The sequence below is a fragment of the Carassius auratus genome, chromosome 22 (genome assembly GCF_003368295.1).
Source record: "Carassius auratus strain Wakin chromosome 22, ASM336829v1, whole genome shotgun sequence".
In the NCBI taxonomy this organism is placed as follows: Eukaryota; Metazoa; Chordata; class Actinopteri; order Cypriniformes; family Cyprinidae; genus Carassius; species Carassius auratus.
The window spans coordinates 10,806,259-10,828,892 of record NC_039264.1 but is presented as its reverse complement, the minus strand read 5'-3'; the positions used below and the strand labels follow the sequence as shown (position 1 = coordinate 10,828,892).

At 36.4% G+C, this 22,634-nt stretch overlaps 1 protein-coding gene across 1 annotated transcript; it reads right to left on the bottom strand.

The window, feature by feature from the left end:
- Window positions 1-308: 308 nt before the first annotated feature.
- Window positions 309-18,352, bottom strand: LOC113039677 (mitoferrin-1-like). Its single transcript, XM_026197688.1, has 4 exons — window positions 18,040-18,352; window positions 8,820-9,048; window positions 7,887-7,943; window positions 309-5,130 (listed from the first exon to the last, which is right to left on the bottom strand). The coding sequence occupies exons 1-4, from the start codon at window positions 18,229-18,231 to the stop codon at window positions 4,583-4,585; spliced, it is 1,026 nt and encodes a 341-aa protein (XP_026053473.1). The 5' UTR covers window positions 18,232-18,352; the 3' UTR covers window positions 309-4,582.
- Window positions 18,353-22,634: the final 4,282 nt, after the last annotated feature.

Sequence of the window (22,634 nt, the reverse complement as noted above, 5' to 3'; positions counted from 1 at the left end):
TCTTAAACATTCTGTTTAAACAATATTTATTGATTTACATTATGTAGTATTTCAATATTTCAAAACAGATATTTTTGAGAACAAACAGCAGGTTCATATGGTTTTGATAGTTTGTCTTTATTATAGAAATTTCATAAGATAATGTTCATTAAAAATATAAAGAGGTGAAAAAATAACATTTTGCATATTTAAATCTTTTCTGAATGTATTGATTGTTTATTAACAGGCCATAAAGCGAGCCTCACAATCACTTATGCATTCATGACAAACATTCATACAAGGTCACAAACCAAACAAGACAAGTGTCATTTGATCTTTGTGCATTTTATTTCAGCTCCAGTGTTTCAAACTGTAGCAGCATTTCCATAAATCAGTTTTAGAGTCTACATTTTACATTTTCATTGCAGTACAGAACAAAAAAAAAAAAAAAACAAAGAAAACAAAAAACCTTGTGTACACTAGATGGCACTATTTTTAACACCAAAATCCTCCCACTTCTTCTACAATGTGCGCATAGAGCGGCCAAGACATGGTTCATGGTTCAAGATGCATATTTAGGAGACTACAAATATCAGGATAAGGCTCAAAACATGGTACCTAGTGATGATCTGACAAGATCCACATACACAGACCGAACGGAATGGTGTTAATAATACTGGACCCAAATACAAAACCTTTAAAAATGAGAAAACTGACATTTAAAATGGTTTTGAATACAATGTGTATTTTAAAACAGCTGGTTTTGCAGAGCAATTACAGATTGGAAGCATTTAAAAATGCTGGACCCTGAAGAAGCAAACCTATGGGGTTTCCACCCTACCACAGGAGCCAAAGGGTAACGGAAACTTGCCCTTGATCAGTCAAATAAAATAAAACTCTGCTTTGTGTGGTCCCTGGTGATAAATATCACCACATCCATCATCTCTGTTGTAATGACCCAACTACGCATCCTAAAAAATGAAAACCTAAAACGCATTGCTATACAAATCTCAATATGTCAAATGCTAACATCATCGTTCACTGATTTGACAGGTCAAATGAAGACGTGTTAGTTTGTGATGTATAAAGTTATACTGCGGTGTTGCCAAGTCCACAGTTTTCCTGTGGATTTGGGCTACTTTAACACTGTTGCCGCGGGTTGTTTTTCATGTCTGTGGGTTTAAGTGACCCCAACAGGTGAGATTTAGCCCCTAAAATGTGAATTTTCCCAAGGGAACCCCACCAAAACCGTGTACTTTACCCCACCGGAATGAGATTTTTAGCTGAGATCTCCCTTGAAACACGATTGGGCTAGTTTTGGGGAGCAATTGGAAATGTTTTGTTGTGGAAACCTGGCAACCCTGCGATACTGTAATAATAGTGAGAGATGTCGTCCATTTCTTTGGTTCTTAGATGCTAGTGGACAAACTAGTCTGGACACACACAGCAAATCAAGTACTAGACCAAAAAGCATTTAATCAGAAGGCAAACAAACAAAAACCACACTGGACCGGCATTAGGGACATCCTACGGAAACCCGTTTCTGCCACTCAGTAAACATTAAACAAGGTAATTGGTCATTTATGTCACAATTAAATGTTTTTCTCAATTGCGAGTTCATATCTTGCAATTCTGACTGTATAACACTCAAGTTACAAAGTCAGAATTGCGAGATATAAACGTGTAAGTCTGATTACTTATTTTTCTCAGAATTGCAAGTTATATCTCAAGATACAAACTCACAATTATGAGGGAAAAAAAGTCTAAATTGTGAAATAAAAAGTTGCAATTAACTTCATTAGTTTTTATTTAGTGGCGGGAACGGGCTTCCGTAACATCCAGCCCTTATGAGAGGAAATAAACAGAAAGCCGAGGACAAAAGTCCAAGGGAACAGGAAGTGAGAGGGGACACAAGAAAGGCACAGACCAATCAGAACACAGCTAAAGCTGAACCAGTCAGCTCAGAGTACATCCAGAAACCCTCTCACACACCGTCCCATGAAACGACTGCAGAGATACAGTACGAACACTGTCAAACGGCTGACGAACGTCTGAAGAGGCAAACGAAACCCTGGCGCTGTGATATCGAAGGCTGCAGGATGCTTTCGGTGTGCGCTTCATCTGTTGGTCCACTAACAGGACGTCCTGCGCCCGATACATGTGTATCATCTCAATCAAGAGCTGAAAGTCTGATCAAATTAAAAGTCCCATAAAATAGAGTTCAAACGAAAGCGGTCAAAACGAACCACTCTTAAGAATACTATACACTATTTACAAATGCGTTCCTCTACTCGCTTGATGATGGTCCGTGATTCCAGTGCACATTCCTCACTGACCTCAAGAGCATGTGCCATGTGTAATTTGATGGGAATGAAAACTAATTTCTGGTTGTAAAACTATAATACTGTCATATTGGGCCTCATTCAAGAAATCTGAGGAGAGAACAGTTTGGGTAAAGCCTTAGAAACTTTGGACTGAATGTAAGTTTCACGGTTTAGTTCACCCAAAAAAGGATGGATCTACTCACCCAAACCAAAAGGGATTAAAGATATTTTTAACATGCTCTCATAATTTATGTCTATACATTGATAGATATTAATTACTTTGATTCTTTATGAACTTTCTGATGCTTGAACATATTGGTTTTCTCGGCTTTCAATGGATGGATGAAAAATATGAAAATATCTTAATTTGTGTTTTGTGGAAGAACAGTTTGGATTCACATAAAAGTCAGCAAATGACATGAAAATGTACATTGTTCGGTTAACTATTGCCTTAAATTATGGAAGCACGTTTCTGCCACTGAATAAAAACTAAAACAAGGTAATTGTGAGTTCATATCTTGCAAACAACATGCACCTCCAATTCGGAGTTGTTTTGTCGCAATTGCGATTTTATATCTACTGTATAATTCTGACTTTCTGTTTTACTCACAATTGCAAGTTACAATGTCAGAATTGCAATTGCGAGAAAAATATGAAGTCAGATTTGTGTGTTTATATCTGACAATTAAAAAAAATATATATTTTATTTAGTGGTGAGAACGGGCTTCTATATTAAATAAAGCTTTAAATTACAGAATTCGTTCTCAGTTAGGCTCAGTTAGTCGAACCTGCATTTGCTTGTCAATCATTTGGACAACAAAACACTTGTCTCCCACAGCCTTGTTTTCATTCATGACACATTAACTATGCCATCTACTCTGACTAAGGTCTATTTCTGGAAATCAAGGCCAGCTTTATTCTGAATGGGCGACACAAAGAACAAAAATCAGTCAGCTGCAGATTCACAAACAGCTCAGAAACAGATTAAATCTGCTCGCAGACTAAAACAGATTGTCACAGCTATGAAACCTTTTATCTGCCTCATTAAGGACTAAAGATTTCATTCTGGGTTTGGGATTTTAGTGCACGCTCAGGGTTTTAACAAACCCACTGCATAGATCACACCTCGTAATTATATCACAGGCTTGACTGGAAATATATATCATCATTGACAATTATGTCCTAAAACAATAAAAGAAATGTCATCACACACACACACAAAAAAAAAACTCATTCATTTCAGCCTTCAACTTCCACTGCTAAAGTGAAAATAATTGAGCGCATTAACAGAGGAATACACACACTATAAATCACAAGTGCTTTAGTGAGATGAAATCAGGCAATTTCATTAAACTAGAATCCAGTTCCTTGGAAACCAATTTTAATAGTAGATTAGACAATCAAAAAATATTTGGATAAATTGAATGCATGAAAACGGAGTAATCTAGTTTAAGAACTTCTGTCAGGGTTTATGAAACTGAATCGAAGGTGAATAAAAAAAAATAAAAAAAAATAAAAAAAAGAGTCTGTTTGTTCATTGATTACTTCTACTCTGAATACTCTTAATTAGATGTGACCTACAACCTATTCCAGTACTTCATCAGTACATTTAATCGAATTAAATTTGTCATCTTCCCTAAGATCAATACGCATCAATATTTTCTTAAAAGACAAAACATAAAATAAAAAAGACAATACAACAAATTTAAAGTGGTTGCAAATTTAAATAGTAAATGTGGAGTTGGAAGCAGCTTTTATAGATGATTAGGCAATTATAATAATTAAAAAATAGCAATAATAATAGAAATTTGTCTGATTATTGCGCAACAGAATTCAGGAATGTCTTAAATTATATATAAAAATAAAATAAAAAATAAAACACTAAAGTATTAAAAGCAAACTCCTCTGAACCCCTAAAATATTTAAAAGTTAAAATTTAAAAAAGTTCTTCCTCACAGGTTTGTGTCGTTGAGCAGATGGTGTGCGCGCGCACATATATATAAAAATAGATATACCATCATGCTCAATCATAAATATGTTATGTAAGTGAGAATACAAACAAAACATTTACACATCTTTACCTTTCGGTTTCCATCATGTTTTCAAGAACGTTCTGTAGTGTGCAGCTCCATACATCCTTGTAACAACATTAAACTCTTCCAATAAATTAATACATTAGCATCAAACACAGAAGCTGCTGGAGTGTCTACTGCATTAGAAATGAGCGTCTACATTCCCCTTTGAGTCGAAGGATCATTCTTTGGATGGGCTGAACGGACTCATGTAGGGCTGGCCTTCTGAGCTCCCCTCCCCAGTTCCTGGATGTGTTGTTCCTGTTGGGTCAGAGAGTATTTGAAGAACTCGTACACGGACCAGGCGATGGCCGTAGACGGCATCTGATAAATCACCCGTGCTCTTGCGCCTTTAAAGAAGGCCGGCACGCCTCCCAGCCGGTACACCGTCCTGAGCGCGTTGACCATGCCAGAGAGCGGTCCACTGACTCGTGCGGAGCTGAGCGCCACGTTCTCCTGCGTGTTTAGCAGCGTCTTGCACACGTCTAGCGGCGTGGTTACAGCAGCGGACACGGCTCCGGCCGCCGCGCCGGACAGGATGTGCGTTTCAGGTCGGTACTGGCGCTGGGGGTTAAAATGTTCCTGCATGAATTCGTAAGTGATGAAGTGGACGGCCTGGAAGGGGATGTTCATGGTCAGCTGAGTGCTGTAGCTGCGGTAGAAAGCGGCCAGTCCTTCCTTGCGACTGACCGTCAGGACGCAGTCATACAGGCTGCGGTACGGAGAGTTATACATCTGCATCCTCTGCTTCACCACTGAGCGAGAGAGAGAGAAAAAGAGTGATGGAGTGATCTGACCAATCATAACTGTGAATCTGCCAAACAAACCAGACAGGAGAGCAGATTTACATCAGTGGACTTGTCAATGTGCATTGACTAGGCTTGCCGCGATAGACGGTGCTGACGGTGTTAAGTTACGTCACTTGCCCACCCTTGTTTTGATTATTTATAGTAATAAAAATAATTTAGTTCAGTTAAAGAACAGACACTACAATTAAAAACTGAACACAAGCTCAATACAGCGTGCCGAACAACAGTCGCATGTACAGATCAGATTTAATTTATCCAGCGAGGAGAGTGAGTCCAGCTGACTGACAAGAAGAGTGAGGTGAGACAGACCACGGCGGATGATTTAGTTTCCAAACGAAATAAAAAAGCGCGTGTTTGGCAATATTTTGGATTTTGAAAAGCCTGTTGACTTTTGCCATTTATCCGTGATTTTGGAAGTTTTTCTTAAAACATTAATTTCTTATTTAAATGGTTCCACATTGTTTGCTGATTTTTACTTTATTTAGCCTGTTAACTGGGTATACGTATATGGGACGCCTACATTGACTATACTATATTACAATCAAATTTAATCTAATCTTGACAAACTATATATCGCTGGAAAGGTCTAAGACTCCCAAATATATATTTTACCAATATTTTTTGTTAAAAATTATGTAGGAAAAGTAATAGATTAATTTATGACAAGAGTGCACCCTCAGAAATCTACATTACAAAATGAGTTTTGACCTTTGTTTAAAAAAAAAATACTTCCTCTTTGCCTTTTTCTCTATCACATTTTAGAAATCATCAGAAGTTATATATCACTTGAAAACATAAAATCTCAAAATTCATCCTTTAAAACCAATTTTAAAATCAGACATTGCATTACCATATAAATGGCACATCAAAATCATGTTACAAAATGTTTTCAGTCATGAATTATAAAAATTTAGGTTTGCATCATACACATTCAAGTCTATCTTCAAAAAAGTGAGTGACAGTTAACAGGTTAAACTTTGTGTCATTTATTTATTTTATTTGACATCAAGGGTAATGCCGTGCCTCCAAGGTTTCTCACACGTTTTGCAAATAAACGTTCTGTTTCTTATTTATTTGGTTATATTACGCATGTTAATTAGCCTATTTCCAGTTTGTATACCTATTTAAAGTTATTTATTATTTTATATTAGTCATAACCTGCCCTAGCACGGTGCATTTTTATTGGTTTTGCTAATAAAAGTTATAGGTTTTATGTATAGGCTAAAGAGAGTTAGACATTGTATTTTGCTGTTGCATTCAAGCAATTGACGCCGGAAGTAAAATGCACGCAAAACGAACACTTTGCAGCTATTTGAAAGTGATAGTAAAATGCACACGCAGCTTTTACAGACTATTAAAAGTGAGAAAAAGAGGGAACACCTCCACAGTGATACCAGTATTACTGGTGTAGTCACACGTCGATCAACCGGTGCAAAAAATTTCCTCACCGTCACAACCCTAGTACTGACACTTTTGCGCGGTTGCAACGAGGTACATTCTGATGTTCATTCATGTTTATTTCTTGCTATAATTAGTAAAGAGGAAGAGATAATCGGTTCAGGTGCAGCATGCACTGAAGCGCTACAGCGATCTGTCACGACAAATTAAAGAGCCACAAAATCTTTTTTTTCTTTTAAATGAGAAAATCTAAAACCTGAGACTTAGTTTCATACCAAAAGTAACCTGCACTGTCTTGTCTGTTAGCATGTTGTCAGTGTCCTCTACTCCACGTTGTATTTTTTCACCGCGTGGAAAAAAATATGTGTGGTGTGAGAGCGCCATGATTTGTTTGGGAGGGGGGCAGCAATTAGGTTTGCATCAAATCTGCTAGTATTAGACTGAAATCAGCCATTAAAGTAAAGTAGCATCTTTGTTGAAAACTTATTTCTTCTTTCACTAAGTCCACACAGCCATTTAGCCAAACTGTTGTGTGAAATTAAAACTAATATATAGAAACTGTCATTTAGTACAATAAACTGAGCTTTTCCATGCTCATTAAAATGCATATTAATATATTCTGTGGAAGGCGTATGACCAAGAAATGTACATCCAATCAAAACGCTTGGTCCGAGTGTTTTAAAAAGCTTTCCTACCTGCCTGTCAACATGTATCTGCATAGCTCTGCGCACCATTCGTGCAAACAGAATGCATCATTAGTGCATTCACGCACGCTGTGCAGACAGAGCTAGAATGGCAGACTGGTAGAATGGCATTGTAGTACTTTGAAAGTTTTATCGCTGTTGTCTCTGGTATTCTGGTCTGTGAGCATAAATGCATTCAGGGGGCTTGGCTTTGGACGGCCAACTACCGTATTTTCCACACTATAAAGCACACTTAAAAGCCTTTAATTTTCTAAAAAAACAACAAAAGGTTGACATTGCATAAAGCAAACCCAGTCAAACATTATCTTCTATTCTATGCGCCTTATAATCCGGTGCGCCCTATATATGAAAACCGTTCTAAAATAGGCCATTCATTGAAGGTGCACCTTATAGTGCGGAAAATATGGTAAATAAGCTCATAAAAAGATTGAGAATCCTTGGATAAAATCTAAAATTAATGTTGATGAAATGTGGAATTTCTTGGGCATAGTCTGCAACCGTTATCTTGAAAGACCCCAAAACAAACCACTTTAAGTTAACCTATAACAGGAGTTAAAATATAAGATTCATTATTGACTGGTATTGGGAGTAGAAGAATACCTTCTGCTGGGTTCATGATGGCATCATGGAGGACAGTGGCAACACTTCCTGCAACACCTGGAGCAGAAAAGAGAAGAAAAAATATGGACATCACCATATCAGGTCACAACTTGTGGAAAAAAAACAGAACAGAAACTCAGAGTCATATGCTACTTTTGAAAATGTGCTAAACAACAGACACAGGGCCGCTCCACTTTCCATTCCTTTTCCTCAAAATGATGGCACAATGGACACAAAACAACCCTGGACCTGACAAATTATAAACTCTTGATCTCTTGCTCTTCAGTTCAGAGTCAGAAATCTAGCAATGGCTATTCATTAAAGGGATAGTTCACCAAATATGCAAATTTGCTGTTAATTTACTCACCATTAGGCCATTAGGTGACATTTTTTCTTCAATAGGACAGTAGAGGGGATTTTTAGTAGAAATCAGTTCTTGGTGATTCATAAAATGAAAGTCCACAGTCACTTTCAGAGTCAAAAATGCATATCAAAGTACCACAAAATTAAAATGTGTGACTCCTTACTATAATATATTGAGTTCTTATGAAGCGAAACAATCATTCTGTGCAAGAAACTGAACATTATTTACAACATTATTACCTGTAATCCATAGCTTTAGGAAAAAGGACTGGAGCGATGTCCAGTTAGTGAACAAATGAACCAGTACTTTTTAGCAAACAATTTAAACCAGGTCACCAAACCACAGATATAAAGTTTGTGTTGCCTGATGTTTTTTTTTTTTTACTCTCAAGTGCCACTAATTGCATTGTATTGCATTGCACCACAGATAAAACTGGATAAAAATCTCCTTTAATGTTCTACTCAAGAAAAAGTCACCTTTCTTGGATGGCGGAGTGAATAAACAGCAAGTTTTTGCCATTTTGGGTGACCTTTCCCTTTAAGACCACACAGAATAATCCCTTCTCCTACCGTTAGCAATGTGACTGTTGCCTCCATTCTGTATGACGTCACTAAGGCTGCGTTTGATCTGTTCGTAGCAGGCGAAATATAGTGCGTGTGCAGGACCGGCCCCCAGCACAGTGATATTGAGGCCCCTCAAGGGCCGAAGGAAGCCCTCTGTCCGCACGATCCTCTTCAGTGCACCGTACACACTGCGGTACTGAGCCTTTGGGTCTGGCTGTAAACTCTGCATACGTGTCTATGGACAGAGAGAGAGAAGCATACAAGCATATCAACCATAAAAAGAACAACCCTTGATATGTATATTTTTTCAAACATAGTTTCAGAACTAGACCAAATCATGCAGATCAGTTATTGTTTCCTGTTTTTTGACATTGTGTGGCATACAAGGCAGTTCCACCTCGAAAACAAATCTCTGATGTCATAGCTTTCCATTCAATTCCACCAAATATATATTTGGTGAAAACAAAAACAGAAGAGCAGCTAAATATACCACAGATAAACTGAGCCAGTGTAGTTTCCCCAAACATGAATGGGTTACACACTTCCCCCTGAGACAAAACAAATGTCCTTCATTAAAAAAGAGATTCTAAGGAATTAAACACACTTTTTATGTCCACAAACCAAGATAACTTTTTTTGTGTAGAGACCTTTTGCATTCACAAAAAAAAAAAAAAAAAAAAAAAAAAACAGAAGCTGTCAATCATGACGTCACATTCCCGTATTTATAGCATCAAATAACAAACTAAAACTAATCTTTTACTACATTAGTGTGATGAAAACTACATAAATTCTTTTTTTTTTTAATATTCGATGGGTAAATTAATTCTTTAGTTGGTCTCATGTCCCATTAGATTACATGGAGAGGGCGGGGTTTATTACTTAATACTGGGTCCAGCCACCTGGGGGCGATCAAAATGTTTTGGCTACTCTTTTCAGGACTTATGCGGCACACTTTGTTACCATCAGGCAACTGTTGAGAGGTGACAGTCACGACAGGAATGTGTAGATGTGTTGTACGTGTGTGTGTGTGTGTGTGTGTGTGTGTGTGTTAATAACGGCCTGTTAATCAATTTCAAAACATCCCATCCTAAATGCCATAGACCGTCTTGCACATTCACACCCTTCTGGTCGTATGAGATTAGGACCTCTGCCCTGGCCCACCCATCAGCCACGAGGAGCGACTCACACCAGCCCACCCATTCACCACCGATTACTGGTAATACTCTCTAGTTACCGCCATCAGGCCCAACATTTCAACCAGCTGTGAACTTTCACCTGCCACTGAAACTGTAGTTTATTTAGCCAACATATTCACATATACTAGTCATCAAGATATTGTACTGTATATGGTTTTAATCAGGTTTTTTAGTCACTGTTCTTTCAACTACAGAAAATATTTCTTATAAATTATTAAATGTTTAAATATTTAAAGATCAGCCATCTTACTTTAATTATACAGTGGGTATAGAAAATGAATCACTGCCCTTTAAAATAATTGAATGCTGTTATTTGAATGGTGAGCTGTATTGATTTTTTTCTCCAGACATGTATCATTTGGTAATTAAAGTAATTAAAAGGAATGTTCATATTAAAACAGAAAACTTGTTTTTAGACTTTAATAATATTTCACAAAATCACTGTTTTTACTGTATTTTTCATCCAATAAAAGCAACCTTGCTAACTTTGTTCAAAATCTTTAAAAAAAAAAAACTTATTCCAAACCTCTGACCAGTAAATATTGTCATCAACGAATCTTTATTACATGACAAAAACGAGACGCAATGTAAATGCTGGTCATGTGACGATGACTATCTATTAATGTATAATGCAATATTGTTGACAAAAAAAAAAACGAGACTAAATGTGGTTATCAAAATAAAAACTATGCTAAAATGTCTCTTCATTTTCATTGACCAAAACGAGACGAAACTAAATGTTATAACTAGGCCTGTCGCGATAGTCGATAAATCAATTAATCGCACGATAAAAAAAAAATGAGCTCGATAATTTTTTCGGCCGCGATAATTTCTTTTTTCAATTTTTATTTAAAAAATGAAACATGTCATGATGTGGGGTTAGTTTGGAGCGCAGCCTGTGGACAGCCCGAGGTAGAAAACAACCTCTCTGACGCGTCGTTTTCTCCTTCTTTCCAAAGCGCTCGGCAGTTGCGCTCCTGAGGCGTCTGTTGTTGCTAAGCATCCATCAGCTTTGATGACTGTTACAACAAGGACATTTCAGCAATGGATTACCACCGCCACCAAAAAAAACATATCTATAACTCTGCTAAAAGATTTATTTTCGAAGAAAAGCTAAAAACTCAACAATTGTGAGACATAAACTTGCAATTCTGAGAAAATAGTCTTTTCTCTCCCCTCAGAACTGGACTTTATATAAACACTTAATGAAAAACTGGTTACTATCAAGGAACCGTCACAGCAAAGAAGTGACAGTGACGACATGAATGTGAGTATGTGTTGTACACGCATGCGTGTGTGATTGTAAATAATGGCCTGTTGGACTTGAATTGTGAGTGTATATCGGAACTGCGTGATATAAAATTTGTGAGGAAAAAAAGTTGAAATCTCACAATTCAAACTTTATAACTTGCAATTGCGAGTTTATATCATGCAGTTCTGAGAAAGATTAGTCAGAATCACAAAGTCTTTCAAAGTACAAAGTTGTAATCAAGAGAATTTAAAGTCTAAGTTATGTTCTGAGCTATTAGTTTCTTATGTAAAATATGTTTGGTTCCACTGATATTTGATTGTAGAAATAATTTACTCTTTATTTGACTTAAAACATTTGACATAAAAATAATTTTCATAACATACATTCATAATACATAACATAATATAAGATCTATAGAACTTTGGAGCCCTGGCATACCTCAATGTAAACATTAACCATTTCAACCTTCAGTTTGCAATACAAAAAGAGCACAAAGTGTGGGTTTAAGATGGTTAAATAAGTAACTCATTTGCATAGTTGTAATGTGTATGGAGTGTATGGAGAGGAAACGCACTGTCATTCATCCTGTTTCTCTATTCTGGTTCTTCTGCTATTGCGTGTATCTTGTGTTAAACTGTGAAAAGGAAGCACCATGTGCACCTTTCTCTTTTAATTGAATGGCAATTAGAGACAAGGACGAGGAGTATGTGAGTAAAGGTCATGCATGGAAAAGCACGCCAAGTGTCCTGAAACACTCCTTAGTGGTGCTTCTATGAAGTGACGAACCTTGTACTGCTGGTAAATCCCCACTATTATCTCACACACTGGAAATTCCTGTTTCACTGACGGCCTGAATCACTACAGACACATGTGGTCCAGTAACTGAATTGCAACATCATGTTTGGGTAGATGTTTCAACAGTACATTTAGTTTAAAGCACACTTGTCTACTTTAAAATGCCCAATGAAATTTAGGCAGTCACTAATAAACATCACTAACAAATCTCAGTTTCCTTCGTTCCGGAAGACACCAGATAAACCAGACAAAAGCTTAGAGGAAGAATTTATAAGGGCCAAATGAAGAACATTATTTGGTGCATTTGGTGTAATGAAATGTGTTTATGTGGTTTAAGATTAAAAATTATAAGAATAAATTCCACATTATTGCTCCTGTATGCCTCACCTTTCTGAATCACGTTGATTTTTACAAAGCTAATTGTTCTGAAAAGCGAGGTGTGCTCTGATTGGCCAGCTAGCCAGCGCAACGAGGCAAAAACCATAAATCCCATTTCAAATTAGGCTTTTGTTGCATCCAGTGGGGATATAAATATGGATTTTAATTACTTGTATTGTCTTTTTACGCCTTACGTTATTGCGCAGCGTTAACATAATTAGTCTGCTTTTGTGATCAGAGAAACGACAAACAACAATTTCTACTCAACACTGCTCAAAACGCATGTTAAAATCATCAGTGGCAAATCCTTTAAATTTTAAAACATACTTAAAGACTGTGAATAAGAAGTGCTACCATTGAAGGTTCAGGAAACAGTCCTACATAAAATGCGCTGCACACATCTGAATATTTGGGTTGAACTGTTCTGGAACAGTGTTGTAAATGCAACTTAACCACTGATTTCTAGTTGTGTCCTCTTTTGGAAGACCAAACAAAGTAGTTTCGCCTTCACAACAAAACACACAGGCTCTCCAACGAAATGACGGTGACGCCAACAATACTACAGCGAGAATAAAAGTACATTTTATTCTTTGCAACTTAACAGATCTAGACAAAGAGCTCGTAACACTCTTGAAAACTTGAAATCCCATGATATGACCCATTTAAAGATAATCTCTTTTTGAATTTTTTTGACAAAATGATTTACCAACCCACTACGCAAATCACTGAAAGTCTGACACCTTTTCTTCTTTTAAGAGTGTTAGAGAGATAATATTACATACTTTTATAATTCGACATTAGTTCAACATCAATTTAATTCAAAGTTCTTTGCAATACATTTAACAAATGTGTTGAATTTCTTAGCAAAACAAAAACAAAACAGCATGATTCGACTTGCTCAGAGGAATCTTTTACCAGGAAGGAAAGATTTGTTTTAAAAATGTGTCAAGTTTTTAGAAATGCACTACTTGTATTTACTTTACTTGTAAATTATTATGCTTTTAAGGAAGAGCTTAAATTGAATTACCGTTAAAATGCAGTAAAACCATCAAGTAAAAAAATATATATATATATTTCTGTAATATAGTTTTGAAAGCACGTTTATTTATTCAGATCATTAATGTATGAATTATTAATTCAGTTATATTTTTGGGAAGCATGACATTGCTCTTCTTGAGCACTGATAGATTAATATTGCATTGTTTATATCTGTGAAGAGTCTTTAGCTTTATCAGATTTATTAAAGACAGATACAGCTTTACGCTTCTTTCTGAAAACAGCCTAGTTCCTGGAAGTGTGCCGTGAGCTTTTGAAAATAATTCATCTGCAATCTGTGACATCAATAACAATTTAACAGGAACAAAAACATTATTTACTTAAATTAACCACGACTGACAAATTAAGGCCTGAAGCAGGTTTATAGGCTGCTCTCGCTCTGGTTGATGTGTGCATGCTCTTCCGGGAGAAGTGTCCATTCAAGGAAACTCAGACCTTCATGACGTCATACAGGGATATAAAAACTTTCTGAAGCTTACAGGAACCCTGAAGGAGTGTCTTTGGCACAGAAATATAAGTCATACATAACATAAATCCAACTCGTTTTTGGAGACTTTGGTCATGTTTAGCATGATAATCCACCTCTTCAGCAGTGTAAATAACCCAGAATGAATGAAATTGCATTAGACCTCCCCTTTAACCAAACATGTATATCAAATTTTAAGAGATTAGCAGGTCCATTTTTAAAACAAACTGTCAATAATCTTAAATGACAAATTCTGAATATTTCCGCATGTCATGACAAATAATGACTTCATGCATCATCGTGAGAAAGATTCACACTTTGTCCTATTACTGTATCCCTCTTTGATCTCTCACCACGTTTTATTTTCTGTGTCTGTCATCGCTAACACACACACACACCCCCATGAACGCACTATACATCACAGTTCCTTCCAGGTAAGGTCCCGGGGCCTCTGGTTGGTTAGGCATGAGACACGTCTCTGTGGCTATGTGCTCTCCAGACACGTAGTACGCGGCTCTCAAGCGCACAGCACTATGGCGACCAGCAAACGAGTTAAATCTGGCAGCCACTAAGGAAACAATGACAATAGCTTACGCAAGTCCCATGCAGAGCACAATTTGGCACAGTGACAGATCATTTTCACTCACAAGCACCCAAAAAGACAAAGTTAGGACACTTTTGTCCCACCACAAACTCTGAGAAATGATTGGAGAAGGAATAGAGCAAGAATTCCTACAAATAAGGAACTGGATGCAGAGGACTGCTGTGATCAGTGAACTAGCTGCAAAGCTTATGTTTGAATGAACTGTTGTTTTAAAGCCGGAGCGAGGCTAGCCCCGAGATTAGCGCTATACTCACTCACAAAAACACCATGGCATTTCCATTCAACATCATGAGACGACACTTTCACCTCAGATAAAATATGTACGATGGGGAGAAACAGAGATCACATTGTGTTCCTCAAAAAACTCTACGAAATAATGAATCCGACCAAGACATGGCCACGCTGACTTAACTCATCTGTTTCCTATTCAAGCAGTGTTGCCAGGTCTGCTGTTTTCCCACGGAATTGGGCTACTTTAACACTGTGGGCTGTTTTTCATGTCCGCTGGTTTAAGCGATCCCAATAACGTGATATTTAGCCTCTGCAACCAAATTTAAGTAATTGTTAGAGTTTTTGTTGTGAAAACTTGGCAACGCTGTATTTAAGGACTATGTGGTGTAGTAGGCCACTAGTTTGAATTCAGAGCAGCTTTCATTGGCCATGAAGCCGTTTGACCGACATGTCCAACAACCAGTCACAGTTCGTTTTATTAACGTTTCGCGGTGTGGAAATGTCGCCACAATAACAGGCCGGTGTTATTCTATGCCGCGAACTTTAAATATTTCACATACTTTTGAAAATCCCGCATTTAGTTGATCCTGATAAGCGATGTTAATCTCAGTTGTAAACACGACGACTTTCTTTTTGAAGAGAGGGTTTGGTGGTGCCATGATATCTTTGTTTCTATGAGGAACGTTAAAGAACGAGACACACACGTCTCACAGAAATCCTGTGGAATTCAACCAATCCGATAACGACTTCGACACTCCTGAAGTGTTTCCACTTTTGTGTCCCATATGCATCAGACATTTAGCCAACGGTCCGTGGGCGTGATGTCTGAGGCCGAGACTAATAGACTACTAACTACAAAGTCATAAGTTCATATCAGACTAGCCCCATTATGACCCACTAAACCCAAGATTACTCAAGGATAGACTGACCATGTAATAAGTATACCGCAACAAGACTATAAGAAAGCCCTTGTGAAAAGAAGTACATTAAAGCATACTTTTAAAAAGAGTCCTTCTTAGGGGGATAATAAATTAAAATAATTGCAAATTGAATGTAATGTACGGAAGCCCATTACCGCCATGAAAAAAAAAAAAATCTTAAAAGTAATTGTGACTTCTTAAATCTCACAATTCTTTTTTTCTCAGAATAAATCCAGAATTGTGAAAAGTAAACTCAAAAATAGTTAAAATTTATTTGTGCAACTAATATAACTTTTGAATGAATGAATGAATGAGAATATTCTCTTTTTTGTATTTACAGTTTGAGTTTGTATTTACAGTACAAATGTGTTATTGAGTTTGTTATTGTTTTTTATTTGTTATTGATTATAATGAGTGTTAAAACAGTATTGTAGCAAGCTACAAAAGTACAAAGTAATCTATTCACTAAACCCTAAATATGTTAAGAACTTAACAGACGTGAAATGGCTGAGTCTAGAGAGAGCATTAATTTACATTGCATAATAGTCATGGATAATAATGTAACTCAATCAGATCACATTTAAAAGCATAATATCTATATTATTAATAATAATATTATTCAATGATGTCATTTTTTTAAGCATCTGAAGTGAAAAAGTCCTCACAAGGATCCACACTTGGACACTTCAAGTTAGGGACTGTCTCAAAAGAGCAAACTCCACAAACTCTGTTAAATGTGAATTATTCCATAAAAAAAATTAAATCATGATCCTTTTACATGTGTAGTTTATGCTAGCAAATATATTAAGTATTTTTAGCTTTTATATGATTAATATATGTCATAGATATGAAACTAAACTAAATCTGAATAATCGACGATTACGATTTTGTCATAATAGTGCAGTCCTAGCTTGGTCCCTCATTTTTAAACAATTTTATAATGTTACATTTAATAGATTTCATGTAAATAAGTGCTCTCTTAAAAGACTTAAACTACATTTATTTTGGAACTGCTCTCACACAGTGACATTAAATGTTACATGAAACCTAATTTTTAATTTACATATAGAATTTTTAGTTATTCATGATTGTGAAAAGGAAAGGGATACTTACTTCATAAAACTTATTTCCCTGTTAGCTAACTATAACTTGCGTAAATGTAAGTTGTCTAAAATGCAAACTTCTTTTTTTAAGATATAGACTTCAAAAGAAAATGTATTTTGAATCTACGGAGTTCTCTCACTTCATCTGAACTGAAAGACTAAAAAAGCATGAATTATTATTGTTGTCCTGACACATCATACACAAACTGGATATTGGAGTATTTTTGGTATTCAAATTTACATTACTTCCTGATAATGTGGCCTCATGTTGCCATACCCACTGTATTATATTTATGAACATTTTTCACTCATTGTACGTTCATATTTTGACCTGATATTGTCACGAGTCCGGTTCAGATTCACAAACATTTCTTATACAAAAAAAGTTTACATCGCAATATTATGTGCCTGACAAATGTTTATGAATGTAATACAGTGAGTGTGGCAATATGAGGTCACGCGACCAGAAAGTTATATAGATTTGTATATTTCAAAATTCACAAAAAACAAAAACAAAATCATAATTCCAAAAGGAAAATTATGTATGATGTTATAAGGCATGTTACAAGAGATTGAGAATATATTACAGGTGACGTGACAGAAAGATATATGAAAATCAAAAAAAAATCCTCAAAACTTCACAGAATGACATTTCTAAAACCCAAGTCATGTATGATATGTTAGAAGTGTTACGGAATATATTACAGGTGCCATAACAGCCAGTGTTGCCAACTCCACGGTATTCCCACGGAATTGGGCAACACGGTTAAAGTTGTACAGTGTAATAACAATGTATAAATTCATAATGAATATCCCATTCACTGCTTAAAACTATGTATTAACGTTTTTCCACTTAATTCACAGCTTTACATTTAATTTACACAAGGCTTTGCATGTTTTCGAATCTTGGAAGGCTTATCTTTTATTATCATTACGCACTTTTGAGACGGTCCCTTATTTTGTCTGTCTGGAGAGGAAGTACACTAAATCTTAAAATCTCAAACAGCGCGTTTCAACACTAAAAGGCATGGCCGCCTGTGCTGGTTTAGTTGTTGTTTTTGACCAGTTTGAGCAGGTTTGATTCATCATGTCACTCGCCATGCTAATATAGCCGAACTTTGTGGTAAAAGTTAGCTTGACGGCTACGTTGCATAAGCTGTCCAGGACTGCTAACAGCACACCCGACACATTAGTGAGAGTTTGCATGGCCTGCTGTCTGAGTTACCTTGACCGAGTCCACGGGGTACATGACTGTGTGCTCCAGCACCCCGGCCACGGCGCCCGCGGTCATGTGCGTGCACAGGGACGCATGAGCGGGCAAACTCTCGTAATCCGCGTCGCCCTCCGACGATCCGGCGTCGCTTTCCCCCTCCGTCATCTCCAGACTCGCCAGGACCGTCTCGGTGCGTAACTCCATGCGTTAGGCGCGCGGGGAAGGTCTAAACGCACGAGTGATACTCTGAGATGTGAAGCGGAGACACGAGCGCACACATTACTACACTACCACTGACAGCGTCATCTCAGTGACGTCACCGCAGTGACGCGGCGCAGAGCACACATGAATATTCATGAGCGTCCCGTTTCGTGTTTCTTTTAACGACTCTGGACATATTAGTGCGTTTTCACCGGATCACAAAAACCTCATATGAAAGTGGCAGCCTACAACCAGATGGCAGCTTATGTGTTTGCAATTAATCGATCTGTTACAAATCAAAAGATTATGCTATAGTCTACTTGCATTGCATTTAACCTGTTATTAAATCTCCTTCTCCTTGGTCTTATGCCTGCTATTGACAGAATCATCAAATTCAGCAATCTTAGGGAAATATGATAATTTTTTTGAAATTATATTTTAATACAAAAGATACAAAGTTCCTATTAAATATGAAATGTCCTTATGAAATGTTGCAAAGTGATTAGGTTACTCACATTATTACACTTCTTGATTTGTAAATTAGATGCAATGTATATTGTACATTGAATGGGAATAACAATGTATGGACGTTTTTCGGACATATTCCATAAAGTAAAATAAAGAAACTATGAAAAGAAAGACAAAACCATTGTGGTTTTCACAATCTTGCGCAGGTTTTTTTTCCTTTAACCATGTTTGTCCACTAAATGTATCGTTTTGTCCAAAAAAAAAAAAAAAAAAAAAAAAAAAAAAAAGATTCCAATTCATCATCTTTGTAAAAACATTCAGTTTTCGCTTTGTGATCAAAAACATGTTTGAATAATTGCATAAACTGAGCAAACGATTAGAAACTTCACTGAATAATCATCATGACTTTATCATGACCCTTTACAGCAATCATAACCACGACTCAATCTATAAACTCTTTTGAATATTAATAATTACACTCTTAAGTTTCATTCTGAAACATCGATACACTGGTAAAGTGCAGCTGGGTTTAAAACATAATGTGGACATTAAAAAGTACAGTAATCTGGGAAAGCCTGAGGAGTTTTCTTTTGCGTGATACTTCTTTTAAAGAGTATTTTTCACTAAACTTCCTGTTTTTAATTCCTGTTTTAAGTTATATTCAATTTCTTTTCATTAACGCATTATTATTAAATTCCGGCCTGATTTGTACTTTTTGGAATTTACTATTCAATTTAGCAATTTTGTTTGTTCGAACACGGGTTGAAAACGATTCATTGATTCATTTGAGTCAATCCTCAGAAGTTTTCAAGAAGTGCCCGCACAGCATTTGTTATGAATAACCACATGTTAGTTATATACAACTACTTTTAATAATACTCCTGCTTATTCGATTAAATGTTGTTTAATGAATGTGTTCCGGTTTCATGTCCGAAGAACCGACTCAATAGAACGATTCGCTCGCGAGTCGGATTCGATTTTAAAACGTTCTTTCCTAAACAAAGCTTCAATGAAAAATGTTGTAATTCTGTGTATGCTATATTATTTTATTCTCCATCTGCATCTTGTGACTGTCATTCCACACATGCTGTAGCTATATAGATATCTGTAGATTTGGTCAGATCCATCTGTGAGAGTGCGATAATCTAGGTGTGTCTTTTCTCAGAAAGATCTGAAGTTCAACTGTGTCCACTTTATCATGCAGCATCCTCTCTCTTTGTGACTACATGATACACAGAGAAACAGTTTTTGACCAGTTGTCTTCTGACTACACCTTTCATGCACACACAAAACATTTTAAAAGCAGATCATATGATTCAACAGCTGCCTGAGAGAGAAAACATGAACCAAAGCAGTGCATGTGACCAGTGAGACATAGTGAATCAAACAAGTCTCACAGACTCTTTGCATGGTGTATCTAAAGCATTTGAGTTTCACTTTTTTGTGTGACTTTGTGTGGGTGCCAACATATATTATTCTGGCAAGTACTACTCTGTAACGAGGGGCGAGAGGGCGGCACCCCGAAACGCCAGTGTCTGTTTTTACATGATTATATAATAAGAACTTTAATCTCAGACACACTCTTTTTCTTCACAAGTGTGCATGGAAAGCGCTTAACAGTTCACGAAGTGTAAAGTGCAGTTATCAAAACTTTTGAAGTCGAGAGAAAAATGATTTTTGATGCTGACTGTTTCAGTTGGAAATTCCTAGTTAAAGAAGAGTTTTACTCTTGATAAGATCATTGGATAAATGCATCTAAAATAAGGGTTAATTTCACAAATATCTGAAATAAGAGAATTGCAGGCGTCTTGGTGAATCTCATGTGTTTTCTAAAGCTGTAGATGGTGCTAGAGAAAAAAGAGAGAGGGACTATGAAACCCTGCTGATAGTATTGAAATTGTATTGTTAGTATTGTATTGTTAACCGTTTACCAATAATAAAGAAGATTTTGTGTCAGTTGATTTTTATTGAACTGGTTTCAGCTGTTTACTTTTTGGTCACAGTCAGATTATTATTATTATTATTATATTTTTTTCTAGCATGCCTTAATCTCACACCATTCTCCTAATAAATAAAACAAATGTAATTTAAATATAATTAAAATAAAGTTGTGAATATCACTTGTGAACAAAGTTATTTATTGTCACTTCAAATCAAGCTGTTATTATGTTAAATTATGAAAAATGCATGGAAAATATGATCCAGTTTTGTGTGGTTATATTAAATGCTGTGAAACGTGTGCAGGTTACCCGATGGTGTAAATTATTGACTATTATTCAAACTAAATCCTCTAAATAAGCCTAAATGACACAAGTCTCTCCTAAATAATGATATTTCCCAGGATCTTCTGATGTATTATGTCACAGGCAGCGCTTGATCATCGTGGTTTGGGAATTTCTAACATTTCTTCAAATAGCTTCGATTTTTTAAACTTAACCTTTGGGGAATTTTCCTAGATGGATAGAAGTGACTAAATGTTCAAGCTGCATATTTCTGATATTCCCACGCTCATTTGTGTTCAACACTGAGTGTCTTGTGTTTCTCAAAGCGCTGCTGACAGTCTGTGTCTCTGTCAAAGTGATACTTTGACCGTTTAGATAAAAGAGTTGCTTGACAACTAATTCTGTCATCTCAGCCCTATTCATGACCTTCAGTCAGACAGGCTGGACAGATGGGTTGTACCAATACTTCAGCTAAATATTTATTAAACCTATTTCTTTGTTGACAAGTGTAACTTGATTTGCAAGTATAGAAATACAGCTGGTTTTTATAAAACACTGACTTAAGTATTCATTGTTGAAAAGAAATAATGCATTTGAACTCTTACAGCAACTCAGCATAATAAATGATTTCTGAACGATCACGTGACACTTAAAACTGGAGTAATGATGCTTTTGATGACAGGAATAAATTGCATTTTAAAATGGATAAATTGTAACAATATTTCGGAATGACTTTAGCTGGAAAAATGACTCTGTAATTATTTATTTTCCTGTTTGACAATGTGAAGCTGCTTTTGCAATCAGTGTTGTATAAAGCGCTATACAAATAAAGGTGACTTGACAATATTTTTGATCAAATAAATGCAGGAAAAAAAAAAACTCTTACCAAGCCCAAACTTTTACATGCTACTGCAATAGCCTGATTGTGAATCAAAAAATATTTTAATGTCATGGATTAATGACATTTATAAATAGGTAAACTTCTCAAAAATCTGTGTTTCCCATGTAGCCTACATATCAAGTGCAAGAAAAATGTGCCCTTTAAAACGTAGTTTGGCATTCCAATGACATGCAAGGTAAAAAAATAAAATAAAACAAATTATATATATATATATATATATATATATATATATATATATAGTAGTCATTTAGTTTTTTTATTTATTTTTATATTTGCTGCTATCACTCACATATGCATACAATTTGAATATGCTCTGAGTGGTCCGTTGCCGTACTGACTTAAGGTCCTACAACATGTTTTTATCACAGGAAAGTAACAAACCTAATGTTTTCATAAGTGTAAGACCACATGGTTGGACATTTAAGACGTTCTCATGTTTGTTTTGTAACATAAGATTGAGAAAACAGGGATCAGTCACACTTTACAACTCTGAGAGAAGTGAAAACGAGAAGGTTTTAACCTCTCATCCAGAGGACATCGTAAATAAACCTCTGACCACGGTTGCCAGGTTTTCACAACAAAACCCGCACAATCGCGATTCAAGGGGGTCCCCGGTTGTCCCCCGTTAAAAATCTCGTCCCATGGCTAAAATACTAAGTGTGGAGGGCTTCTCTGGTTAAATTCGATTTCCAAGGGATTCATATCACGTTACTGGGGTCGCTTTTCAACCGGCGGCAACAGCGTTAAAATAGCTCAGTAACGCGGGATAACCGCGGTCTTGGCAACACTGCCGCTGACACAAAGTCCTCAGAGTC